The 27,655-nt window shown below is 50.8% G+C and overlaps 1 protein-coding gene and 1 long non-coding RNA gene across 5 annotated transcripts in view; one reads left to right on the top strand and one right to left on the bottom strand.

Moving 5' to 3' along the window:
• The window catches only part of RBM19 (RNA binding motif protein 19), a 120,832-nt gene that overhangs the window by 32,324 nt on the left and 60,853 nt on the right, over positions 1 to 27,655 (top strand). For all 4 annotated transcript variants that reach the window (XM_086345989.1, XM_086345991.1, XM_086345988.1 and 1 more), the window contains 2 exons: positions 1,363 to 1,418; positions 4,748 to 4,864. In XM_086345989.1, coding sequence (XP_086202115.1) covers positions 1,363 to 1,418; positions 4,748 to 4,864 — 173 coding nt within the window. The remainder of the gene's footprint in view (positions 1 to 1,362; positions 1,419 to 4,747; positions 4,865 to 27,655) is intronic.
• LOC147355526 (uncharacterized) lies at positions 7,921 to 18,089 on the bottom strand. The gene is made up of 2 exons (XR_015144009.1): positions 17,958 to 18,089; positions 7,921 to 9,000 (listed from the first exon to the last, which is right to left on the bottom strand). It is a non-coding gene; the product is annotated as an uncharacterized LOC147355526 (long non-coding RNA).

The following is a 27,655-nucleotide window of genomic DNA, read 5'->3' on the forward strand; positions in this document are numbered from 1 at the left end:
GGCCCCACAGGGGTCCAGGATCCCTTTTAAACCAGTATTTGGAACAGCCCATGTCTGTCTAGGCTGGGCAGGCAGAATGAGATGGAGCTGACTAGGGCGGAGTTTACAAGCCAGGGCCTCGCCCCCTGGCTCCTTGTTCTGAGATGTGTGCTGGCTGGACTCTGGGTGGTAAGGGCACCCATACGGGGCCACCTCTCTGGGGAGCCGGACTTCATCATAGGGACCCTCCAGGCAACTGAGTCTGTCCCGGTAGAGCTTGCTGGTCAAGAGAAAGGCCTTAGGGGTTAAAGGAAATGGAACTGGGCGCTTAGCCCGTTTGATAGTTTTTGTAGACAGTTGTGTAGACTTCTGACAACTCTCTCCCTGGCCCAAGGTGACTCCCAACAGAGCTGAATTGGGTTTCGGTGGGGGTTGGGGCGGGGGTGGCCTCTGCTTCTCTGCTCTCCACCTCAGGTGCCCACGGGGCCAGGGTGGCCGTGTAAACTAGCCAGGGGCTGGATCACCCAGAGCAGAATTGGAGTGTCCCCCATCCAAAGGGGCCACGTCTTGGCCTCAGCCAGTTACTGCCTCACGGGCAGGTGGGCCCCAGCCATACCACATCTTCTCTGGTTTTTTGTTTTGTTTGGGGTTTTTTTCAAGAGACAGTGGAAATCCAGCTGTGTCGTTAGATGCCATGTACTCCTCTAAGTGGATTTCAGCTGTGCACGCCCAGTGGTCTGTCTTTTCTCGCCCGTGTAATCCAGAAGTCTCAGATTCCCCCGCACACGGGAGAGTTACATTCTGTGCCTTGCTGTGTGCTGCATGTGGGCATGTTGCCCGCCACCCAGAGCCGTTTCTACAAGGCTGTGTGTGCTGTATTTTATGGGAGATTTAAAGGATTTTCAAGGGTAATTTTGCTAATACACCAGTTTTGCCTAAGGGACCCATGTTAGAGCCTCGCTTTAGAGACATCTCCGCTGTGATTTAGAATTTTTTTTTTTTTTCCAAGAGCCTACAATTCAAACCAAACTCTCTCTTTGGAAACCAGACCGAAGGGGCTTACTTGGCCTGAAAATGCTTATAAACAATGAAAAATTCTGTGCCCCTCGAATGGCTTAAAGGTTAAGGCCATTCTTGGCTCCAAGAGGACTCCGAGGGCTGGGTCTCCATCACCGGCAGCTGCTGCCCACGCTCGGCAGGAGCCACTTCTGGAAGAAACCTTCATTGGTCCTTGACCCCAGCGGGCTTCTCTGCCCTGAAACAGTCAGCGCCCCCTGGTGTTGCCATTCCCCTTGCTCAGCCAGAGCCCGCTCCAGCAAAGGATGGGGCTACAGGCGCATGTTTCTAAGACAGAGGGACAGGCTGTGTTGTCTCCTCTCGCAGGGTCATGTCGTGGACGGCCACAAGCTGGAAGTGAGGATCTCGGAACGAGCCACCAAGTGAGTCTCCACCTCCGCACCCCCTGGCCCTTCCCTTGGATCTGAACCTGTCCCTTTAGCCCTGATGCCGGTGCCTCAGAGGGCGTCTCACGGCCCTTTAACATCCTCCCCGACCCGACCCCTCTCACCTCTGGGGCCCCTTCCTGATCAAGGGGGTGCCCCACATGCCAGCTTCGATGCCCTTTCCCTGGTGAACTGGGATGGTGCCAGTCCCCAGAGTAGATACGTAATACACATTCATTACAACAGAAGGAATACAGGCCAGAGAAGCAAGCAAAGCTGGCTTGTTCTTGCTGGTATCAGTGAGCCAAGGTAGAGTCAGCTGCGAATTGTTGGCACTTTGATGAACCAAAAGCAGCAGTTAAGACCTAGACGTCTTATTCTTTCCGTCTTTACGGGGCTTTCTTTCTTGGAGCCAGACAACAGTGCCCAGAGAGCCTCTGCTTAATTCGAAAAGAGGTTCAGTAGGCGTCAGAGATGGAAGCAGACCACTGCACTCAAAGACCAGTTACGTGAGCTAGTGGAGGTCTTCTCGGGGTTTAGTGTTGTCCTTGTGTCTTCACCCGCTCGCACATCCTCGTTGAACTCATACACCAGGAGTGCTTTGAACAGCGGCCAGCACGTAGGGATCAGACGTTCTCGTCGTTGTCCTTGTCAGAGCCACCCGCCCCACCTCACTGTTGTCATTGAGCAGATTGGTTGCTGGTGAGCTCACCTGAAGCTGCTGCTGTTTCTTCCTTCTCTGTCTGTTTTTCTAATGCTACCTGTGAAGCCTGCCTAGGCCACATCTGGTGGTCTCGATCCAACCTGGTCCATGCCATGCTGAGCATCTTCAGCCAGAAGCAGGCTTGGTGCGGGAGCCCCCAGAAGCTAACAGAGGTTCCTGAGCCATGACTTAAGAGTGAGAGTCCAAGCTTTGAGCCCCGCAGCTTTGGGTTCTAATCCAGGGGGCTCCATGGCCTTGGGTAGGTGACTTTGCCCATCATGTAAAATGTGAGAACCGGAGATTGTGCACAAAGCATTTAGCACATGCCCTGCACATGATCACTCAGCTAGTGGTGCTGGTCTTTTCTTCTCAGTCCCCTGACTCCAGGGAGTCAGGCTGAAGTCATCTTACAGGTTCTCAACTCCTAGGCCGTGTTTAGTCTTTCTTTCATTCAACCAAAAATTACAGAAAGTCTGCTGGGAACCAGACAGTCTTCTCAGGAGCTGGGGAGGGAGAATCCTTGGGTTTCTGAAGTGGTGCTGTTTGATAGACCCTTCTGCAGGGGTGGGAACATCCTATGATGCTCTCTGCACTGTCGCTACGCATGGCGTTTGAGCGCTTGGGACATGACAGGTACCGCTCTGTTAGTTACCTGTCACACTATACCTGAGTATCCCCAAACTTGACAGATTAAAACAATAAACGTTTATTATTATCGCATAGCTTCTGAAGTTGAGGAATTCAGGAACACCTTAGCTAGGAAGTTCTGCCTTGGGGTCTCTTAGGAGGTCACAGGCAAGATGCTGGGCAGGGCTGCAGTCTCATCCGAGGGCTCAACTGAGGTTGACGGTTTTGCTTCCAAAGTGATGCCCTCACACGGCTGTTGCCAGGAGGCCTCAGTTCCTCACCACATTGGTCTCTTCCCTAGGCCTGCACGAGTGTCCTCACGGCACAGCAGTGGTTTAGCTCCAGAGCAGGTGATCCAGGAGAGAACAGGGAAGACGTGGCAGTGTCTTGCAGTGTCTCTTATGACCTGGTTTCACAGGAGAGCAGGAGGGGCATAAATACCAAGAGGCAGGGGCCGTTGGGGACCACCTTGGAGGTTGGATGACCCAGCAGCTGAGGAGTTGAATGTCTTAATTTTGTGTCATGTTAATTGCAATTTAATTGCTTGCCACATGCGGCTGGTGGCTACTGTGTTGAACAGCACAGCCCTAGAAGACAGACAGCAGAGAGACACACGACTAAATGTGTAAAGGGACTTAAGACTCCGTGCTCCCAATGTAGAGGGCCCCGGTTCAATCCCCAGTCAGGGAACTAGATTCCACTTGCCACAGCTAAAGATCCCATGTGCTGCAACCAAAAACCCTGCATGCCGTGAGGAAGATAGAAAATCCCTTGTGCTGCGGCTAAGGCCTGGCTCAGCCAAGTAAAAATAAATGAAGTTTAAAAACCAAAAACCCCCAAGTGAATTTTTTTGACAGTAACGAGTGCCAGGAAGAAAAACAGCCAGGGGGTGGGAGTGGGTTGCTGTTTCAGTGGTGATGGGGAGGAGGTGACGGTGGATCAGACTTCAGATGAGTCAGAACAAGTCATTTTAATACCAGCTGCTGTGTATGGAGGGCTTGCCCTGTGCTGGGCACAGTGCAGAGTGTTTCGACACATCTTTCTCTCATTAAAACCTCAAACAATCCGACAAGGTTGGACGGTTATTAGGCCTGTGATACAGCCAAGAAAACTGAGACCCAGAGAGGCCAAGTGATAACTTGCTCAGGATCACACAAATTCTAAGTGGCCACGAGACTCTGACACTCAGATGGTCAACTCATGCCCCTGCTCGCCACCCTCCCCTGCTGCCACGGAGCGGAAGGTCTCCCTGGAAGAGCAGGGGGACAGGGTCCAGGTGGCCTTGAGCCTCAGGTGGAAAGTTTCCTCTCGCAGCCCTGGCCTGCCTCCGTGGTTAGAAGCTGCTTCAGGCCCCTCGTAGCTCAGTTGATAAAGAATCCGCCTGCAGTGCAGGAAACCCGAGTTCGATTCCTGAGCGCAGAAGATTCCCTGGAGAAGGAAATGGCAACCCACTCTAGTATTCTTGCTTGGAAAATCCCATAGACAGAGGAGCCTGGCAGGCTACAGTCCATGGGGTCGCAAGAGTCGGACACGACTTAACGACTAAACCACCACCACCACCGGGCCCCTGTATGCTGTGCTTCCGATCAGTGATGAAATGTCTCTAGCAAGACCTGGGGAGCAGCCAGAGCCTCTCTGGGCACCTGCAAAGATACGGAGGAGACTGGGTTTGGGGTGAAACTGCCCCAGCTGCCCCCATCAGAGTTCATGAGTGCCTGCTAGTCCCAGATGAAGGGCAGCAGACACCCCCTGGGTGGGATGTGTCACCTGGACATCCACAGCTGCAGCGGAGACGAGAATTAGGCTGCATGCCACCCAGGGAGCCCTCCTTCCCTTCCCCTTCCTCTCAGCTGCGTCCACACTGACTCTGTGAGTCCCTCACCTGAGCAGAGGAGGAAAGCATCAGGGCTGGTGGTGGGGGTGGTGGTGGAGTCAGCGGAGGGCAGCAGCTGTGCCGAGGTCCCAAATAACCCGAAGCCTTCCCCTGACCCACCAGGCCAGCCCTGACATCGGCCCGGAAGAAACAAGCGCCCAGAAAGCAGACAACCTCCAAGATCCTGGTGCGGAACATCCCCTTCCAGGCTGACAGCCGCGAGATCCGAGAGCTCTTCAGGTGAGAGGCAAGGCTGTGCTGGGTGGGAGCCGGCTGGGCCTTCGGGTCCTTGATGGTGAGCTGAAGGCCATCACAGTGGCCTCTCAAAGGTCATGTTCTCGCCACCAATGATGTGTCTCCCTTAATCTCAAACACTGCTGTCTCAGAGCACTGGGCAGAAAGGTGTGCAAATGGGATGATCAGTTTTTCTCTATCCACACTGGTGACCTACAGGAGGGGCAGGAACCAGGCAGACTGAAGCCCAGCTCCTCCCTCGATGGGCCCGAAATCCTGCCGCCCAAGTCACCCTTTGGTTTAAGCAGGCAGTCTGCTGCCGTCTCTGTACATGTGAATCACCTGGTGACTTTGATAAACACACCTTTGCTCAGACTCCGCCCCCAGAAAGTTACATTCCTTCCCTTGGGGGTGGAACCCAGACATTGGTCTTGGGATCAGAGTGCCCCAGGGGATTCCAATATCCTGCCGGGGTTGGGGACCCCTGGTCTACATTGCTGTCTGTGGAAATCCCCTTTTGAAATGAGGGGAGATCGCGTGCCTACATTATGTAGTCCATCGCCAGCTGCTAACACAGGAATCAGAACTCAGAGGTCTCTCAGAGGCCAGGCAGGAAACAGCCTGGGAGAGCTGGCAGGTGGGGACTGACGGGCTGAAGGCCAGCGGCAATCTAGGTGTCTCAGGTGCTTCTCTTAGGTTTAGAGAAACTGGCAATCTGGATCCTTGGGGAGAATAAGTTGGCAACTAAAAACGCACTTTCTAAAAACAGCGCTTGTGGGACAAAGTCTATGCGTGGGCCAGATAGAGCCTGGGGCCACAGGTTTGCAGCCCTGTGCTGGAACATTGCACCAGTTGGTTCAGGTAAGTTAGCTACCACCTAGTACCAAGCCCTGGATGAAGTGTCTTTAGGGAAAGGGCCTAAGGGGGAAACGTTTAAAGCAAGCGCGCTCTCCAGGTGTGTGCCACGCAGCACAGCGAAGAAGCCACTAAGCTCTCAGAACCTAAGGGCAGGTGGTGTTGGCCCCAGCCTAGCAGACCATGGGAGCCTGGCTGCAAACTTGGAGTGTTCTGGGAACCTGTAGCCCCTTGCCCTGCACGTGGCGGGTGGGGTGGGGGGCATTTAGGATTCTGCGTGTTAGACCTTGTTTGTTGATCCCGCGTTTGTCCAGTTCTCGAACAAGGATCGGGAGAGCCAAGTCCCCGTTAGGGTTACCCATTAGCTTCTTGCCAGGTAAGCTGTGGATGGAAGATAGAAGTCCTAGATTTTGGAGACTAGAAAGGATGTATCATCGTTGTGTGAAATCTACTCTCTTTGCTCTTAGCGGTTTAAAGAATGGGAAGCCACTTGAGGGATTTCCTTTAAAAACTCCTGTCCTCCTTCCCACAATCTAAATCACACACTGGCGTGCCGTTCGTTAACAGATGTGGTCAGCACGGTGCCGATGCAAAGATGCTAGCCCTGTCGGTTTCTGAGTAGTAGGGTCTTAGTTATAATTTCTGGTAAGGTGGAGTCACAATGTGGGGGCTGTTTTCCATCTCCCGATATCTGGGGAGACAAGTCAAGAAGAGTGAGCTTGCCATCCCAAGAAGGTACGTACCCTGAGCCTCTCGTGGCTGCTGGTTTCAACGAGCTCCTGCTTTTTGAGGAGTCCAGTTTAAAGAACTGCCAGATCAAACCAGGATTGTACATGTGGATGGAGAATCGCAACTCGCCGAAATGACAGCTTCGCTTGGTTTTGCAGTCTGAGAATGACACTGATCCAGGGAAACAAAAGACAGAGATGGAGAAGGAAAAGCACTGTCTGGTCTCGCATTTTATGTTTGTTTTGAGAAGACAGGGAATTAGTGTCCCTCCCCGAACGTCATTACGCGTGGCATCTCTTCTTCCTGCCATTCCCGGCAGTAGTTTTCATCAGCCCCTGAAAACCCAGAGCCTTCTTGGAGCCTGGCTTTGTTGTGTGTCCCGGCTGGGAGTTTGAGACCATTCCGAGCGTGGGCAGCAGGGGGCGCTGTGAGTCTTCTCAGAGAGACAAGCTGGGCCAGAAAACCAGACCCAGTTTCAGACAAAGCCAGCAGCCCTCAAGGGTCAGAGGCAGGGGAAGATGTCAAGGTTCAGGGGAACCAGTCCAGTCCATTTTGATGGGCAAGTTTTGTGGGGTTATCCTACCAGGCGTGACCACAGCTCACTGCGTGTTGGGCTCCACACCATGCTTTCCTGTGCTGTATCTTTTTTTTTAAGCAGCAGAGCAGCGCTGCAAAGGAGGGGTGCTGTTATCCCTTCTGTACCCAGAGGGACGCTGGAGACCTGGAGAGATGAGGTTTCCAGCCCAGGACCACACGACTGAGCTGGAAGTGGGGTGTCCTTGGTCTGACCCAGAGCCCTGGCTTGGAACTGCACCTCTCTGGGCCTTGAACCATGAACTGCACCTCCCTAATCCTTCTCTTGGGTCTTGAAGAAGTTACCGTCCCCAGATCATTTTAGTAGAACTGCCATCCCGTGAGGGTGTGTCGTTTGTGCCAGGCACTGTGCTAGTTGCTGGGCACAGAGCCATGTCAGGAGAGATGGGCTCCTGTTCATGAAGGACCAGGGAAGAAAGTGACTGTGACAGACAGTGACACACTCAAGGGGTGCGAGCTGGAGTGCAGGGCCGTGGGAGAGTGTAGCCTGGTTCTTGAGACCACCTGTTGAGAGGCAGCAGCTCCCCCTGGGGGGACCCTGCCCGTGAGCTGGGGGCAGCAGCTTCTCGGCTGAGGCAGTGTTGGCCTGGGCCTTCCTGGAGACCGCCAGCCTTCCATCTGGGCTTCACTGCACCGGACCCCAGCCTCTGAAACCCAGCCTGACGGGTGCCCAAAGACCCTGCAGATCCACGCCTCCACAGGATTGTCCTCTGGGCCAATTCAAGGCTCACCCTTTAGAAAAGTCAGGGAGGTGGGACCTCCCTCGTGGTTCAGTGGTTAGGACTTCCCCTTCCAGTGCAGAGGGGTGTGGTTCAATCAGGGAGCTGAGATGCCACATGCCTCAAGGCCTAAAAACCAGAAGATAAACAGCAGAAGCAATATTGTAACAAGTTCAATAGAGATTTTAAAAATGGTTCACATCAAAAAAAAACACAAAAACTAAAAAGTAAATGGAGTAGCACTTCCCAGCTCCCTCCCTGTTGCCCCCTTTCTGGACCTCAGTTTCCCCCGGCATGAAATAGCAGTCCTCATACTGCTGGTAACGTGTGCTGTGAATTTTGATAACGATGCCAGAGTAATAATCACTAGTGTCTATCCCTATCACGAAGCAGACTTTTGGAGCCCAACCTCCGCACCAGGCACTGCAGAGTGCTTGTCGTCATTGTCTCCAGAAGAGAAACCAGCTCCGGAGCCCAGAATCCTACCGCTGCGTCGTCAAGACGGCTCGGGCTGGCACCCGGCTCCCTCACCACGTGGTTGCCTCAAGGGCTGTTAAAAGGATTAAGTGAGATTATGCATGTGGGGCACTTAATACAGCGCCGGGTACGGAGCGGGTAGTTAATCAGTGTTCGCTGTGGTTATTAAACAGCACAAAGCCAGTGGCTTCGGGCTGGGAACCCCGGGCAGGGCTGACTAAAGACAGAGCCTGTGTCTTTGACAGCAGTGCCGAATCCTTGGAAGTTTTCTGGAGTATGTCCATTTTAAAAAACTTGTATTTATTTTATTTTTGACTGCGCCGGGGCTTCGTTGCTGCACAGGCGTTTCTCTAATTGTGGAGAGCCAGGGCCTCTTCTCGAGTTGCAGTGCGCGGGCTCCTCGCTGTGGTGGCTTTTCTTGTGGAGTGTGAGCTCCAGGCCACGTGGGCTCAGCAGCTGCGGGTTCTGGGCTCTAGCACACCGGGTCCAAGGCCACGCGGGCTCAGCAGCTGCGGGTTCTGGGCTCTAGCACGCCGGGTCCATAGTCGTGGCCCATGGGCTTCGTTGCTCTGTGGCACGTGAGTCGCTGCCGAACCAGGGATCGAACCCCTGTCTCCTGTCAAGCGGGCGTCCCCGCTGCTCTCTGGGTTGGCTCTGGGGTTGGTCTGTGGTTCACTGTGGAGGCCACAGGCCCCTGGTGCATGGATGGTTCCCAGTAAATGTGTGCTGAGCACCTGGATTTAACTGCAAAGCCTTCCTCTGTGGGATCTGATAAAGACAGGGCGTGAGACATGGAGAGGTTAAGGAGTTTGCCCAGGGTCACACAGCTCTGCAGCGGCACAGCAGGGTGGCTCTCACTCTAGACGCCCCTTCCCTCACCTCCCCTGAGGTCAGGATGTCAGGTGGCAGAAACGCAGCCACCTCGGGCAGGCTGAGCCTTCAGCCCCAGGCTGCAGATGGACACTTTTTCATCCGAGCAGGTTTCTTCCGCTTCCTCAGAGGTGCGAACCGCCTGCCAGGGGTGTGAATGGGTGAGCTCACAACAGGTGTCTAGAGGCCTTAATTACTCGGCTTGCGTCTCCCATCCCCAGCACACCTGTTGTGCCCGCTTTGTGGATGGCGTCCATCCGTCCCCGGCCCCCTCTCCTCCTCATTTCCTTTTGCAGTGACACGGTGACCACGACCAGGACCGTGGAGGGAAGGCCAAACGCAGCTGGCCTGCCGAGTTCCTCTCTCGCGCTCCCCCCTACAACCCGCGTCTCCCCTCACCCAAGGGCGGGGTCACTGCCGGTTTAACTCCTGGTGGTCCGCAGTACTTTTCCAGAAGCTTTGAGCCCTGTTATCTGCTCTCCACAGACTCCCTGGAAGACGCCTGGGGCCACTTCCCCTTCACCAGGGAGAAGCCCTGCAAAAAACAGCTCAGGTCGTTCGAGAGAGCCAGCCTGGACCAGTCCTGAAGGCGGCGGGGTCAGGGGTTGAGGGGGAGAGAAAACCCTCAGCCAGGTTCTGAAGGGGTGGGGTGAGGAGGGCACAGCTGTCCCCAGGTCCCCCCTCCACCCACCCCTGTCATCTGCCAAGTGCCACCCCCGCAGAGCGACCCTGAAAAGAAGGCTCTGCATCCACTGATCAGACCTGGCCATGCTCATTCATGGTTTTGTCCACGGCTGCTCTCACCTGTAGCAGCGTCAGAGTTGGGTGGTTATGACCAAAACAAGATCCACAAGGTTATGGAATACTGACAGTCCACCCCTTCATGGGGAAAGTTTGCTGAGCCCCGGACTAAAGGAGATCGTGGGGCCTGCAAGGAGACGGGGCATGCCCTAAGGGGCTTTGTTTCTGTCTTCTAGTTTTAATTGTACACAGAAAGTAGTTTTTTCTTCCCCCTCTTATAAAAAAGAAAAATGTGACAGGTAATGCTAGGGCCCCGCTGACCCCTCTGAAGACAGGATGTGAGGTCTCAGCTCAAGGAATTGCCCTGTCCATTTCTGCAAACTGCACCCAGGCCATTTTTTCCATCAGAGTATCTCTGCTCCTCCAACGTTGCTGAGTTTGTTTGTTTGTTTGTGTGCTTGCTTTGTTATAGGACCGTTTTTTTATGAGCAGTTTTTGGTTTACAGCCAAATCGAGAGGAAGGTTTAGACGTTTCCCACGTGCCCCTGGCCCCACCTATATGTACACGGCCTCCCGAACTAGCAGCGTCCCTACCAGAGTGGGACATTTGGACTCAGTGACTGTGTGGTCTGCGGTGTTTTGTCTTTTTTGAATAACAAATGCTCCTGGGAACATTCTTGTGTATGTCAGTAGCCATGTGCGTGTTTTTCTGTAGGGTGTACCCATAGGAGTGCAGTTGCCGGGTCATGGGTGAGCATATGTCAGCTTCAGTAAACATTACTGAGATGCTTTCCAAATCAGTTCTATCAGTTTCCACTTGCAGTTGCCCACTGACCTCGCCAACACTTGGTAGTGTCTGTCTTTCTCTTTTTAGGCATATCTGGTGCGTATATAGTAGCATCATCCCATGATTTTAACTTGTGCTTCCCTGATGGCTAAGGAAATCAAATCCCTTTTCATACTTTATGGTGATTTGATCATGTTATTGTTCAGTCGCTAAGTCACGTCTGATTCTGTGACCCTGTGGACTGCAGCACACCAGGCTTCCCTGCCCTTCAGCATCTCCCAGAGTTTGCTCACACTCATGTCCATCAACTCGGTGACACCATCCAACCATCTCATCCTCTGCCTCCCTTTTCTCCTGCCTTGAATCTTTCCCAGCATCAGAGTCTTTTCCTGTGAGTTGGCTCTTCACTTCAGGTGGCCAAAGTATTGGAACTCCAGCTTGAATATACCCTTGTGGAATGTCTATTCAAATCTTTTGCTCATTTTTTAAAAATTGGGTTGTCTGATTTTTTTTATTATTAATTTTCTTAGTTACCTTTTACATAATTATGCACATTCTGGATTCCAGTCCTTTGGTGGATGTAGGATTGCATGCCCTTCCTCTCCCATTCTGTGGGTAGCTTAGCGGTGTCCTTGGATGAACTGAGTTTCTTAATTTTAAACATTGTCAATTTGTCATTTCTTCCCTTTCTTGGTTAGAACTTTCTGGGTCCTGTTTAAGAAATTGGTGCCTCCTCCAAGCTCATAAAGACGGTCTCCTATGTTTTCCTCTGAAATCTTTGACCCTTCGTAGTTATGCAATCCATCTGGAATTGATTTTTGTGTATGGCGTGAGGTAGAGATCAAGGGACATTTTTCCCCCACATGGATATTCAGTCGGCCCAGCATCATTTATTGCAAAGGCCATTCTTTCCCCTGTGCTCTGCAGTATTGATTTTGTCATAAATCAGGTGACCGCGTATGTGAGGGGCTGTTTCTGGACTCTCTAATCTGTTCCACGGGTCTATTTGTCTCCCCTTTGCCAATACCCCCAGTCTTAATTACTGTGGCTTTGTAATAGCTTGCTCTGCGGTGTCTTTGTTCCTCGTGACGGCCTCGGCTGTTCTCGGCCCCCGTGCTCTTTGGGTCTGTGTGTTTTATTCCTCAGCAGCTGGAGGTTCTGAGCAGAGGGAGTGGTGGGATCTGACATATCTGTGAATGATCTTGTAAGGAGACTCGAGAGGTTTCTGTAGTCCCCTCGGCTAGAGGTGACAGTGGCCGGGACCAGGTGTCAGCCGTGGAAGTGGGGTGCCAGATGTGTATGGGGGTGCATTTTCAGAGTCCTGCTAATGGCTTTAATGAGGACTGCGATGCAAACGGGAATCAAGGATGACCCCTGAATTTAAGTCCTAAGCAACGAACTGGATGGTCCGGGGGCAGGGCAGTCCAAGGGAGGATGAGCCCCACTCTGCACACCCACCGCCTCCTCGCCCGTGATCCAGCACACATAACAGGGGCCAGAGAGCGCGGCTCAGTTGGCCTGTCCACTGGTGTGCTTGTGTTTGGGGGTTCGGGGCCACCCGTTAGCTGTGTGATGTCAGCTGCGGCAGCGGCATCGCTGTGTCAATGTCCCTCACCGGCATGCTCTCTGCCGTGAGAGGGAGGGCTGTTGACAACAGTCGGGTGTTTGCACGGCCTTTACCAGCAGGCCCTACCGGGGCCTGAAGTGCCTTTGTGCTCACGATTTCATCTGTTCCTTCCCCCCGCAAGCCTGGGGAATGGCCGCTGATGAGGCAGATGGCCATGCGGCCATAAAACCCCAAGCAAGCGGCAGAGTCAGATCTGTGCTCCCAGTCATTCTCTTTCTCTGCTGCCTTTCCCGTTACAGAGTCGGGGACAGAGACACTCCTTGTCCCATGCGCTCCTCTCATTCGCTCAGTCGTGTCCCACTCTTTTCGACCCCATGGACTATAGGCCGCCAGGCTCCTCTGTCCATGGGATTTCCCAGGGAAGAATACTGGAGTGGGTTACCATTTCCTTCCCCAGGGGATCTTCCCAACCCAGAGATTAAACCCTCATCTCCTGCATTGGCAGGTGGGTTCTTTATCACTGAGCCACCAAGGAAGCCCCCATGTATCCATGTAGCTTATATCTATTAAGTCCTTATACTATGCCCATGATTTTCCATGTCCGTGATGCTTGTCAAGGCCTGTCTACAAATACTTAACATGTGCTCACTGCAAGCTGGGTACTGTGCCCATTTCATTCAAAGAGCCTGCTTCTGTCCCTGGGATCACTACATTCTAAGGACATGATGGGCCCACCTGGGAAGGTGATTACAGTTATGAGGCATAACAACAACAACAAAAACACAAAGGTATCTTCTTTCACTGAGGGACTGTCCCAGAGACAGAATGCAGGAGTCCCTGCCTGACCTCTTTTTATTTTGAAAGAGATCCAGGGTTCTGAGTGGACTCCACAATCCAGCTGTAGAACACAGCTCAACACCCTTACATGGTCCAATCCCAGAGGTCCCACCCAGCCCAGCCTATGGGGTGACCACATCTCAGCTCCAGCTTTTAATGCAAGGGCCCCATGGTATAGAGGAGAGAGGCATGAACTAACCAGGCTGTAACTGATTAGAGGAGACCTCAGGGCAAGACTCTCAGCAGATGTTACTGGGCATCTTATTTCTGCTCAGGGGAAAACCAAGCAAATACATACACCTGTCACCATGGCTAAAAGAACAAAATAAGAGTAATACAAAAGGCCAATGAGGATGCAGAGAAACTGAATCAAACACATTGCTGTTGAGATGTAAAATGGTCCAGCTATCCTGGAAAAGTGTGTGGACAGTTTTAGACAAATGAAACAGACACTTATCACACGACTCAGCAACTGCACTCTTGAGCATCTGTACCAGAGAAATGGAAATGTGTGTTCATACAGAAACCTACATGGAAGACTCCCATGGTGGTCCAGTGCTTATGAATTCACACTTTCACTGCCAAGGGCCCGGGTTCAATCCCTGATCAGGGAACTAAAATCCCACAAGCCACACAGCACCGCCAAAAAAGAAAAAAGTTTACACATGTCTAACCACTGATGAGTGGATAAACCAAATGTAGTCTGTCTCCACACTGAAATGTTACTCTGCCATAAATAGGAATGAAGTACTGTTGGCTTCTATACCATGGGCGAACCTCAAAAACAATATGTTAAGTGAAAGAAGCCAGACACAGAAGACCCCACATTACATGATTTCATTTATATGCAAAGTCCAGAAGAGGCAAACCGAGAAAGGAAGTAAATTAACGGTGGTTTAGGGATGGGGTAGAAATTGCGGGTGACGGCTAAGGGATGTGAAAGCTGATGAAATTTTCTAAAATGGCTGCAGTGATGGTTGCACAACTCTGAACACACTAAAAGCTGTGGAATTGTACACTTTGGGCGAATTGTGTGGTATGTGAATTGCATCTCGATAAGCTGTACTCTTGCCTGGAAAATCCCATGGACAGAGGAGCCTGGTAGGCTGCAGTCCATGGGGTTGCTGAGAGTTGGGCACGACTGAGCAACTTCCCTTTCACTTTTCACTTTCATGCATTGGAGAAGGAAATGGCAACCCACTCCAGTGTTCTTGCCTGGAGAATCCCAGGGACAGAGGAGCCTAGTGGGCTGCTGTCTGTGGGGTCGCACAGACTTGGACACGACTGAAGCAACTTAGCAGCAGTATCAGCAAGCTGTTGGAAGGAAGGGAGGAAGAGGCACACACAAGTTCATACCTGTTTCATTCATAATGTCCTTCAGTGGGCACGTGGTTAAAATGCGATGCATTTGGGTGGTAGAATACAACTCAGCAATAAAAAGGAACAAACCAAGACACCGTGGTGTCCCAGTGGTTAAGAATCTGCCTGCCAAGGCAGGGGACACGAGTTCAACCCTAGGTCCGGGAGGATTCCACATGCCTCTGGGCAACTGCGCCCAAGCTCTAGAGCCCGTGCTCCGCACCAAGGGAAGCCACCACAGTGAGAAGCCCGCGCACCGCGACTCGAGAGTAGCCCCCAGTCCCCACAGCCAGAGGAAGCCTGTGCACAGCAACGGAGACCCAGTGTTGCCAGCGCCCCCAAGTTCATTAGTTAGTGAATTCTTTTTTTAAAGAACAGATCGGGCTTCCCTGATAACTCAGTGGTAGAGAATCTGCCTGCTAATACAGGAGACACGGGGTTGATCCCTAGTCCGGGAAGATTGCACATGCCGTGGAGCAACTAAGCCCTTGGCCACAGCTGCTGGAGCCCACGAGCTGCAGCTTCCGAAGCCTGCGTGCCCTGGAGCTCATGTTCTGCAGCGGAAGCCGCCGCAGTGAGAAGTCCACACACCACAACTCGAGAAAAGCCCATGCAGCGTTGAAGACCCAGAGCAGCAAAAACAAATACATAGACTATCGACACAGGCAGCAATCCAGATGGATCTCTAGAGAATTACACTGAGTGGAAAAGCTTATCCCCAGAGGTTACATACTGCCTGATTCCGTTGCTCTAATGTTCTTCAAATGACTGGATGACAGAGGTGGAGAGCAGATGGCTGGTTGCCTGGGATTGGGTAGGCAAGAGGGAAGGATCCTGTGATGGGCCGGCTCTGTGTCTTGTGTGGGCAGACGAGTCTACATGTGATAAAATTGCACAGAACAGAATATTCACACACATGGATACATGCAAAACTGGTGTTTGGGAGCTTTGGGAGCATGGAGTATTAGCCCCTGGACCACCACGGAAGTCCTTTGTGATGTGCTAAGTTGCTTCAGTCATGTCTGACTCTCTGCGACCCTGTGGACTGTAGGCCGCCAGGCTCCTCAGTCCATGAGATTCTCCAGGCAAGAAAACATGAGTGGGTGGCCATGCTCTTTTCCAGGGTATCTTCCCAGCCCAAGAATCAAACCCAGGTCTCATGTATTGTAGGCAGGTTCTTTACCATCTGAGCCACCAGGTTTATGTATAAACTTGGCTATGGAAAAAGAGTAGGCTTCAGTTGTTTGCAGTGTGAGTGAACAGGTTAAGTGTTTTTGCACCCTTTTCGGAGAGCTAGGGAACCAGCAGGTAGGTTCCTTAGGCTCTTGTCCATCTGCAGATCCATCTCCAGGTCGTCAGTCCTGCAGGCTAGGTAGGGAGCCCCGAGGGGTCTGGTTGACTTGTGAGCTGGGTGATACTCCCTTCATTTCAGAGGCCTGCTTTGCAGAAAATCCACGCCAGACTCTGCTTCTGTTTGTTTTTCTAATGACCCTGTTCCCTCTCTACCAATAATACATCTACTCAGGGGCAGTCTGGAGAAGGCAATGGCACCCCACTCCAGTACTCTTGCCTGGAAAATCCCACGGATGAAGGAGCCTGGTAGGCTGCAGTCCATGGGGTCGCGAAGAGTCGGGCATGACTGAGCGACTTCCCTTTCACTTTTCACTTTCATGCATTGGAGAAGAAAATGGCCACCCACTCCAGTGTTCTTGACTGGAGAATCCCAGAGACAGGGGAGCCTGGTGGGCTGCCGTCTATGGGGTCGCACAGAGTCGGACACGACTGAAGCGACTTAGCAGCAGCAGCAGCAGGGGCGGTCAGAGGCTGTAAAAGTGACTGCAGCACTTGCCCACAAGAGGTACTCGGGCCACCTGAGTTCTCCTTTTCCACACCGTCCTTGTCCCCCCGTCATCAGAAGTCAGCCATGAGCTTGGAAAGGAGCCAGTGTGATTTTCCAAGTGAGAACGCCCAGCCAGGGAGTCAGGAGAATTTTGGCTGAGCTCCGCCAGCACCCGCTGCATAGCCTTAGGCACTTGGTGACTTCTCAGAGAGTCTGTTTATTGAGTGACTCAGTGATGGGGTTGGGCGAGACCAGTGGAGCAGAGGGCTTCCTCCTCTCGAGAGCCAGCACAAACCCTTTGGTCATGGCTGCTGTTCGGTCTCAGAGGATTGTGAGGCTGCCTGGGCTCTGCAGGAAATGGCACTGTAATTGACTAGCGATGTCTGCCACGGACGTGGGCGCGGCATCTGTGATAGGCAAGCGGCTGCAGGTATCCACCGAAGAATATGGTATTTATCACCCGTCGCTGGAGCTCTTACATTTCCATCTGCTGGACTGAGTGGTAGTGCAGTTCCAAACCCCAGCCTGTGTGAAAGCCTACTTCGCTCTCCTCTCTAAAAAAATAAGAATGAGCTGAGAAGTTGAGAGGCTGTTTCTTCCTGTGGTTGTTCTCTACCTTCCTTTGCGATTCTGTAGATCTGGTCTTCCAGCGCAGCCAATGTTTCCTATCTCTCCATGCCCAGACTCATTCCAGAGTAAGGTGACGAAGCCCAGACAGTGGAATGGGGCACCCTGGGGAGAACCACGTGGTTCCGAGGTTGGGGGGCAGGAAGGAGGCTTTGTGCACTGGCTCCCGCCCGCAGCAGCCCGCCCCTACCTCCTCGCTCCGCATTTGGTGCCTTTTCAGTTACAAGGTCTCGGCGCTTTGTCTGGGTTTGCAGGAGGGCGGCAGTCGGCTCATTGTTGCCTCGGGTAATTGTGCTCTGTGTCTCCTGCACCCTGGCGCTGAATGGCAGCGGGGAGGGAGCCCCAGGAAATCTTGGGACACCTCGGAGTAAGAGCAGCTTCTGAATCCTCTCCCATCTCGGAGCTTTCCATGGAAAGGGGGTCCTGCCACACTGCATTTTAGTTAACAAATACCTCTTGGGTTTAGCAGATATTTACAAAGCATCTCTCACGAGGCAGGGACTGTGCCAGAAACCATCGTGAACTCCCGAAAGGGAAGGGACTATCTTGGTTTAGGGAGAAGTGGATCCAGGGTTCACTCCAGTAGAACCCTCACGGCAGAGGGCAGGTCATACACATGGTTGGTCTGGTGACTCAGCTTCTCTAGGGCTCAGTGTTCCTCTCTGTGCGTGGGCGTGTGCTAAGTCGCTTCAGTCGTGTCCAACTCTTTTGTGACCCTACTGGCTGTAGCCCACCAGGCTCCTCTGTCCATGGGATTCTCCAGGCAAGAATACTGGAGTGGTTTGCCATGCCCTCCTCCAGGGGATCTTCCTAACCCAGGGATTGAACCCAAATCTCTTGCATTGTCTCCCGCATTGCAGGCGGATTCCTTACTGCTGAGCCACCAGGGAAGTCAGTTCATCTCTGTAGAATGGCAGGATTAACTGCTGTTTCCAGTTTGCCATAAGGACAAGGTCAGTGCTATTGGTGAAGCACTTGGCCCTGCTCCAATTCAGAGAATGCTGTATCTGGTACCCAGAACTCCCACGGTACACTGGGAGGGCACTGCTTATTCCCAGCTCTCCTCCTAACTAGCCACACGCTCTTAGAAGACTTACCTTGTTTTTCTGCTCCTCCCCAAGGATACTCAGAAGTGAGGGAGCTTAACAGCATGAAGGTCTCCAGAAAGGTTTTACATTCTAAAGGAGCATTTTGTAAAATCACTGGCCATAGCCGTGTTTCTCAAACTTGAGAAATATATAAACAGCCCTCCTTTTAAAAGAAAAATGTCATGGCCCTTCCCCCCAACAGCAGTGATGCAAATATTTTTATTATGACGTTACTTAACTGTGTACAAATGTAAACCCCAGCATCAACCAACAACTTAACACAGTTCTCTTAGGACCATATAACCAAACACATTTTCACATTAAATACAAACAAAATTCAAAATCAATAACATTCGGATTAACAACATTTTTTTTAGTGTGATGGATGATGTTGTTTTGTGGAAACCAAATTCAGAATGTGGGTTTTAATATTAGGAAGATGTTGCCACAGGTCCAGATCTGTAGTCAGTTTCCCTACTTTTCTGTCAGTCATACTAATGTGGAGGATGCTTGTTTGCATAAGTAAGTACGGGCAGGAGGGGAGGGATTTATTTGCCAGTGCAGCATAATCAGACCTCTCTCCTATTGGAATCTCAGCCAGTCATCAGGTGTCCCTTTTCAGGCAGCGTCACTCAGTGGTTCTATAAAGCCATCTCCATCACTTGAAAATAAAAAGTTAGCATTAAAGCGTCACTGAAAATATCAATGAATAGGACAACCAGTTTCTTGTTGACTTGAGGACAGAGAAGTGTTTCATTGTTCCTTCCGGCTAATCATTTTCTTGTTGCAAGTTGGGGCATGTAAAGGTAAGTTCAGCACGAGACAGCATCTGTTCTTACCCCAAGTGCTGTCTACCCTGGTACAGGCCTTTTGAGGTTAGCGCTCTTGTACCAGGACTCTCCATAGCACTGTTATAATTCACATATGCATGCATATATTAAAAATTGCAGAGTGGGATGGGTTGGGAGATTGGGATTGACGTATATACATACATATGAAATAGAGAACTATTGAGAACCTGCTGTACAGCACAGGGAGCTCCGCTCAACACTGGATGGTGACCTGAAGGGGAAGGAAACCCAAAAAAGAGGGGATAAATGTAAACATATAGCTGGTTCACTTTGCTATACAACGGAAACGAACACAACATTGTAAAGCAACTATACCCCAATAAAAAGTAATTTAAAACAAATTACATTTTCTGAATACAAACAGAAGATTTTTTAATTATCCTACAGAAGTAGCTAATCTTGCCCATATCCCTGCCCCTACTATCGTACATGTCCCCAGGTCGAACTGAGAGGCAGCAGACCTTACAATGAGAAACTCAGTTCTATTAAGTAGGCGCTTACCATAGTACAAATTTCAGGTCCAAGGCACTTGTGGGGTCCACTTAGACCTGTAGATCTTTTTCTCTAGCGAGCCCGCTTACAGTTGAAATGCTACTGTTTTTTATGCAGTTCATGCAGAAGTCACTCACTTGGTCACGCAGAGTTCATTGAAGCTTTTGGAGCTCTGTAGCTTGCCCTCCCCGCTCCGAATTTGTTGGGAAAAGATGGGGGCCAAGACAATTGGAGATGTTAAAATTAAAGCAAGAGGTTGCTCAGCGCAGGGTCTGTCAGAGCTGGAGGCTTGTGCTAAATCCATCACCACCCGTTAGCTTCATAATTCAGAGCACCTCACACTGTAGTCTGTGGCACTTGCAGCATTGTGCAGTATTCAACCTGTACCACTGTCTGTGGCAACCCTGGGAGTCCATCAGGTTGCAGTTTCACTGCTGGCCCCTTCATCACCAGCTGTCAGACTTGAACAAGTCATTTAAATACCCACATCTCAGTGTCTGCATCTGTAGAATGGAGACCACAGTACACACCTGTCAGCGTTATTGAGGATTCAGTGAGGGGATAAAAGTGAAAGTGATGTGCTTCCCAAACTGTGCGCCGAGGCTCTTCAGGCTGCCTCAGTGACCTCAGAGATGCACTGTGGGTTTTTCAAGAAGAACACAGCGACATCATCAGTCATGGTGCCAACTGCAGCTTCAGTTGTTTATACCTATTAATGGTTTATGGGCTTCCCTGGTGGCTCAGACAGTTAAGAATCCACCTGCAATGTGAGAGACCTGGGTTTGATCCCTGGGTTGGGAAGATCCCCTGGAGGAGGAAATGGCAACTCACTCCAGTATTCTTGCCTGGAGAATCCCATGGACAGAGGAGCTTGGCAGGCTATAGTCCATGGGGTCAGAAAGAGTGGGACATGACTGAATGACTAAGCAAAAGGCACATTAATGGTTTAGACTGTTTAGCTATTATAACGTCCTCAGTTTGGTTCAGTTCAGTCACAGTCGTGTCCAACTCTTTGCGACCCCATGAACCGCAGCACGCCAGGTTTCCCTGTCCATCACCAATTCCTGGAGTTCGCCCAAATCATGTCCGTTGAGTCGGTGATGCCATCCAGCCATCTCATCCTCTGTCGTCCCCTTCTCCTCCTGCCCTCAATCTTTCCCAGCATCAGAGTCTTTTCCAATGAGTCAGCTGTTTGCATCAGGTGGCCAAAGTATTGGGAGTTTCAGCTTCAACATCAGTCCTTCCAATGAACACCCAGGACTGATTTCCCTTAGGATGGACTGGTTGGATCTCCTTGCAGTCCAAGGGACTCTCAAGAGTCTTCTCCAACACCACAGTTCAAAAGCATCAATTCTTTGGCGTTCAGCTTTCTTTATAGTCCAACTCTCACATCCATACATGACTACTGGAAAAACCATAGCCTTGACTAGACAGACCTTTGTTGACAAAGTAATGTCTCTGCTTTTGAATATGCTATCTAGGCTGGTCATAACTTTCCTTCCAAGGAGTAAATGTCTTTTAATTTCATGGCTGCAGTCACCATCAGCAGTGATTTTGGAGCCCAGAAAAATAAAGGCAGCCACCATTTCCACTGTTGCTCCATCTATTTGCCATGAAGTGATGGGACCGGATGCCATGATCTTAGTTTTCTGAATGTTGAGCTTTAAGCCAACTTTTTCACTCTCCTCTTTCACTTTCATCAAGAGGCTCTTTAGTTCGTCTTCATTTTCTGCCATAAGGGTGGTGTCATCTACATATCTGGGGTTATTGATATTTCTCCCGGCAATCTTGATTCCAGCTTGTGCTTCTTCCAGCCCAGCGTTTCTCATGATGTACTCTGCATATAAGTTAAATAAGCAGGGTGACAATATACAGCCTTGACATTCTCCTTTTCCTATTTGGAACCAGTCTGTTGTTCCATGTGCAATTCTAATGGTTGCTTCCTGATCTGCATACAGGTTTCTCAAGAGGCAGGTCAGGTGGTCTGGTATTCCCATCTCTTTCAGTGCTCAGTCATATCTGACTCTTTGTGACCTTGTGGACTGTAGCCCGCCAGGCTCCTCTGTCCATGGGATTTCCCACACAAGAACACTGGAGTGGGTTGCCATTTCCTTCTCCAGGGGATCTTCCCGACCCAGGGATCAAACCTGCATCTCCTGTGTCTTCTGCATTGCAGGCAGATTCTTTACCTGTTGAGCCATCAGGGAAGCCCAACCTGTTACAACCAAACTATTAGGTGTGTCTTTTGACCTAGGAATGCCATGAGAAAATTACTGAAGTGTCAAGGACAGCAGGCATGAACCAAGAATGTTTGGGAAGCTGTGGCCTACTGTTTGGTACAGTCACAGCTCGATAAAGGAGATTGTTTTATTATAATTTAACCAGAAAGGCTGTGCCGACCCCACGCTTCCATTCTCAACTCTTCATGTGTTGCACGTGTGGGATTGGTGTCCTTGATGGCTAAGCTTCCCTTCCTGCCTCCCTTTGCTCCACCTCTGCTTGCTTGTAAAAAGCATTTCAGAACATTGACTTCCCAGCTGAGATTTTTTGAAAAACCCTGGGCTGCCCGCAGTCATCTCAAAGGGGTATCATGACGCGTCTGAAACATAAAAGTCTTTAGAAGGAAATGCATTCACTCGAGTGTCCATGTGCCTCACAGGGTTCTTGGCGAAGGCCAGTACCCGAGGTCTCAACTCCAGGGTGGGGGAGAGGGAGTGGCCTTGACCGCCTGACTTGTGCAGAGGATGGCCTTGACACCCTAAGCCTTTGAATTGTACATGCTCCCCTGGTTGTGGAATCCCCCGTGCTCCCACAGCAGCTTTCCCTGCTCTGGGACAGGCAAACACAGCACCCTGCAGGGAAGGTGTGTGAACCCAGGGCCCAGCATTGTGTGTGTGTGGTTTGGTGGTGGTGGTGTTGCTGTTCAGTCATTAAGTTGTGTCCCACTCTTTGCGACCCCATGGACTGTAGCAGGCCAGGCTTCCCTGTCCTTCACTATCTCCTGGAGTTTGCTCAAACTCATGTCCGTTGAGTCAGTGATGCCATCCAACCATCTCATCCTCTGTTGCCCCGTTCTCCTCCTGCCGTCAATCTTTCCCAGCATCAGGGTCTTTTCTGATGAGTCAGCCCTTCGCATCAGGTGGCCAGAGTATTGGAGTTTCAGCTTCAGCATCAGTCCTTCCACTGAATTGGTTTGCTGTGGTTTGTTTTAATTCTCCTCCTCCTAGCCACCTCTGACCGTCTGGCAGGACTGGGGGTACACTTTAGCGTGCAGATACAGAGTTAAACTCTATGAGCATGCCAATATGTCAGTTTTGACTGGCAAAAACAACATTTTTACTTCAGCCTAAGTAATTGTTCATCCTTAATTGAATACCTTCCATGCAACCGTCAGTTCCATGCACTCATGTTTGTGATCTCCCTTTTTATTAATTTTTTTCCTTTAAAAAAAGAATTAGTTGCACAACTAAAACAGAAATGTTTTCCTCGTTGAAAGAAAGCTGGAAAGCCAGACGTTTAACCACTGCCACCCCAGAGAAATCTACATGATCCATTTGGCCACCCACCCACCCCTGCCCCCATCCCCTCTTCTAGGTCTTTTCTCGTGCTTTCTATATATATGTGAACCCTGGTGGCTCAGACAGTAAAGCGTCTGCCTGCAGTGCGAGAGACCCAGGTTTGATCCCTGGGTTGGGAAGATCCCCTGGAGAAGGAAATGGCAATCCACTCCAGTACTCTTGCCTGGAAAATCCCATGGACTGAGGAGCCTGGCAGGCTACAGTCTGTGGGGTCGCAAACAGTCGGACACAACTGAGCGACTTCACTTTCACTTTCACTTTTCAAAGACAGAATACACAATTGCATTGGTTGATTTAGACCGAAACGGTGCCGTATGTCATGTATCATGAAGAGTTTTTCCCTCCTCAAATGTATCTTGGCGATTTTTCCAACTTAGTCCCTGTAGCTCTGCCTCATTCTTCTCAATGTGCTATGTCATCGCTTTACTCTGGGAATCATGCAGCCCATTTTACAGATGAGGAAAGTGGAGTTTAGAGTGGAGACAGTCACAGAGCCAGGAGGTGGCAAAGCCACTTCTGACTCCCCAGCCCAGGCTGGATTTCCTCCCCCCGAGCAGCCTGCTCGGTCATCGTTTACAGACTGATGTATAACTCCCTCCAACCCAACGGGGCTGCTGGGCACTCCCATCATTCAGGTAAATGGAGAATTACCACTGATAGCATAGATGGCCAATTTCCAAGGAATTAGAATAGAGTCATGCTGGAACTCCGTGGAGTGTAATTGAATGTTTGATGATAGGGGCCTGCAGGACCCTGGGTCATCATTGCAGATATCAGTTGTCACTGCGAGCTGGTAGAAACCTTAGTTCACAGGGCGTCCTGGCTGCTGGCCTGAGCGACTCTCAGTGAGTGCCCGTCCCCTGTGACAGGCCTTGTCCTCCGGCCAGAAAAAGCAGGCTTAGAGAAAGAGACAGTGCTTGTCCAACATCGGAAAGCTCAGGGACGTCGGGGGTGGTGGCCCCCAGCTTGGCCTTTAACATCACCCCACCAGATGTGTCCCACCTGAGCTTCTGCAGAGCCCCGTCAGCCAGAGTTTGGACTCTGCGCTCAGCCACCACTGGCCTTGGTCACAGCCCAGACCTTCACTCATTTGAAGGAACAGATGTGCAGTTTCTTCCTTTTTTTGGGAAAAGGAATATCTGAGAGTTGAAGGAACTTGAAAGTGCCAGCGGCTTGCCTAGGAATCTATAAAGGGACCTTGTCTTTTTCTCTCTATTTACAAGTAGATTCCTCACCCACTTGCAGAAGGAGTAAGACCTTAGTTCAGTCACTGCAGAAATGTAAGAAAACTGTCAATTGGAAGGAAATTATAGTACAGTTCCCATACTGGGGAGTCCTTCAGTAAAGGGGTACTCAAGTCTGAGCTTCGTAGCAGTCAAAGCAAAAAGGGGAAAAAGCACCAGTGCCTGCTAATTCTTAAGCTATCGTCCAGCCCTCTAAAGAGATACTGCTCCCATGGAGGGCTCCCATGGGACTGGCAAGATGAATTTTTTTTTTAAATTTATTTATGTTTTTGCACAAATTTACAGCCCTGTTCTGGAATAGAATACAGAGTTGACACAAAACATTAAAATGAGCACAAGACAACTTTGAATTATATTCATGGAGTCTTATCTTGTCTGACCTTTGGGATAACGTGCATCACTGAGGCGTCTTGAGAAGTCTCAAGTTTAAGTGGAGAGAAAGGGCTAGAAAGAGGGGGATGAAAGAAGGAAGATGGTGCCAGGTCAGGAGGAGGCCCAGTGCCGAGCTTGTGTTAGTGCACCAGCCCATGCTGTGAATGTGTGGTGCGTTCTGAGGGCAGCATGGTCCTGTAGAACTCTGCGACCGTGGAAATGTGTCCACTCTGGTGACCATCAGCTCCATGTGATCACTGAGCCTTGGAACACGGCCTGTGCAGCTGAGGAACTGAATCTCAGTGTTGTTTAGTTGACCTTAAATAGCAAGTGTTTTTCCTCTCAATTTGAAGCAGTCACATGTGGCAGAGGCTGCCATACCGGACAGCACAGTATAGAAACGTTCATACCTTTTGATCTGGCGATTATGTTTCTAGAGTTTTATCCTAAAGAAATGATCAGAGGTAGGGACGAACTTGCTACACAGGGATCTGCCATGAAGGATTGCTCATGGCAGTGAAAAACTGGAAACACTATTAATACCCAGCAGTGAGAGAGGGTGGGTTGAGTAAATTTTTGAATGGAATGCCAGAGAGACATCAACAGCGTTCATAAAGAACGCAGACGAGAGGGGAAATGCTTTTGTCCAGCAATTAAGTGAAAGACGCAAGAATCCAAATAGGGTACAGTGTGATCTCCAAGTAAGCATGGGGAGAAAAAGACAGGAAGGAAGTGCTCCAGAATAACAGTTGCTGTTGGTGGGTTTATTGTCACTTCTTATTTCCATCTCTGCATTACTGTGCGTTCGGCAGATTGCCTACATGAGCGTGAAGGTTGCTTTAGATTCAGAAGGAAAAGTAGTTCTTCAAAATAAGACAGAAGAAGATGGCTATCCATTGCTCTGAGTTTCAGGGGCCAGGAGGGTGGAGGATATTTCTTGAAATATTCTGGTCAAACTCAAAACCCAGTTAACTTAGAATAGATCCTCTGAGTGGCTCCTAGCTTTCTCTCTTTCCCCATCTCTATTCCCTATTGCCCTTGAACTCCAAAGCCAACCCTTTAAAAAAAAAATCTATTTGCATTTAGTAGAGCCAGGATAATATACCACTTTAGTGGTGTTTTCTTTTTTTTTTTTTTTTGCTCAGCACTGTACAGAATTTCAAAACTCATATTGAAAACTCTATTGCATCTTTCTCTGTTATTAGTAAGGCAAAGTTGTTGTTTTGGCTGCGCCGGGGCTTAGTTGTGGTATGCGGGATCTTTAGTTATGGCATGCGGAATCCTGGTTCCCCAACCAGGGGTCAAACCGGGGCCCCCTGCGTAGGGAGCTCGGAGTCTTAACCGCTGGACCACCAGGGAAAGTCCCAAGGCAGAGTTTGACTCTTTTTAAAATTCTCTCTTCTGATTAGAAAAGTCACCTCATTCCAGAGCCTTTGGAAAACCAAGCACAAGCCAAAGAAAACTGCCCCCTCCCCACCACGAGACACAGCAGCTGGCTTGGCGGGTGCCTTCCCGCGTCCTCTTTCATACGGCTCTAGTCAGGGCAGGTATTAATATCACCGTCTCACACATGAGGAGACAGCGGGGTCAGCGGGGTTAAGTGCCTCGCCTGGGGTCTCGTGGCTGGTTAAGTGGCAGAACCAAGCCCAAGCCCGAGTTCTAGTCTGCATCCTTTCCCTGGCTCTCTAGGTGAGGTTTGACGTGGCCCCCAAACAGGCTCCTCACCTATTCATGGGACGTTGAGAGCCTCTTGTCCTTCCGAGTGCGGCACTTAAAAGCTTCCTATAATGGCTCAGCTCACAGAGTAAGTTACACCGGGCTGATCCTTTCTTTATGGGAGTTTACTCTTTAAAGTAGGCACGGGTGACACAGACGGGGTTATTCAAGACGTGCATTGTCGCACACACAACGGAGTAAGCTAAATGTTTACCCGACACATGGACGGGGGAATAAAGGCTTTCTGCAGAGAAATGAGTGGGAAGAAAGAGAGTGAGTCATGTGGAAGAGGTTTTAATCCAGGCAGCATGATTGCACTTCCCTGGGACAATTATACTCTGCCTACCTTGAATTTAAATAAAGTCCCTTCAAGTCCCTTCAACAGCTTGTTCGCAAAAGTGCTTTTTTTTTCAATTTCACCCCAGCCTGAGCCGTCACCTCGGCTTCTCTGACTATAGCCAAGCTCAACCCAGTGTGGTGTGTACTCTGGAATTTTCAGAGGCATTCCGTATCCTCAAGTGAATGAATGTTACGGCCTCTGCCTCCTCTCCCACCTGGAGGATCCCAGCCCTGCCTTAGATCCCAGATGAGGGCTGGTTCCAGCCAATGAGAAGGGAGTTTCAGATCCTTTCTGAGCCCCCTCCATCCTAGGGAAGACAGGGAAGTGCTGACCACACACTTTGTATTCCCTGGGGCTTATTTGTGCTTTTCTATACAAGCTGTGTTCCTGTTGGCTTCCCCAGGGGAGTAACAGCCTAAGTTTGAAGGAAAGAGTTGGCTTGATAAATAAAAACACAGCCCAGCAGATGGTGATGCGAGGGGGCGGGGGGCGGGGGTGTGAGGCATCCTGGGAAGGAGCCTCCCCCTCCCTGGCTCTCTCCCTGGGGCTTCTGACTCAGCCTCCCTGGACGGGTGGAGAGAAAAGAACCCCACCACCACTGGCACATCCAGCCACATCTTGGAGTGGGCAGCATTCCCTTTGGGGAAGGATGGTGGACCCGTTCTGAAATCCTGTGGGACCCCCTTTAAGGGGAATGGAATGGGGACCGTCTTCCACGTCTTGGTGGTTTGGGGTTTTTTCCTTAGCCCATCTCTCCTCCCCTCGGGCCAGCACTCATATCTCTAGCATCCCTGACCATTCCCCGCTGCACCCAGAAGCCCGCGGGGTGGTGGGGGGCAGCGGCACGTCCCCGCTCACGAAGTCACTCATTTGTATCTCATTTTCGAGTTATTATCGAGCCACCGGTCGTGAGAGTGTTTTGACAGCAGCTGTCAGCAAGGTGCAGGCAGCTGCCATCGCCTCCGATTGGCTGAAGACACCTATGGCAGCGTGCCGAATAACATCCTAGCCTGTCTCGCCCCGACCCCAGCCAGGGACCGGGGAGACCAGGGTGCCAAGGGGAGAAAAAGCAAACAGAAGAGCAGAGAAGGGAGACCACGCCGGCCACTCGAGG

This window comes from Bos grunniens, chromosome 17 (assembly GCF_055505025.1).
Source record: "Bos grunniens cultivar Pamir isolate PY7600 chromosome 17, Bosgru_T2T1.0, whole genome shotgun sequence".
In the NCBI taxonomy this organism is placed as follows: domain Eukaryota; kingdom Metazoa; phylum Chordata; class Mammalia; order Artiodactyla; family Bovidae; genus Bos; species Bos grunniens.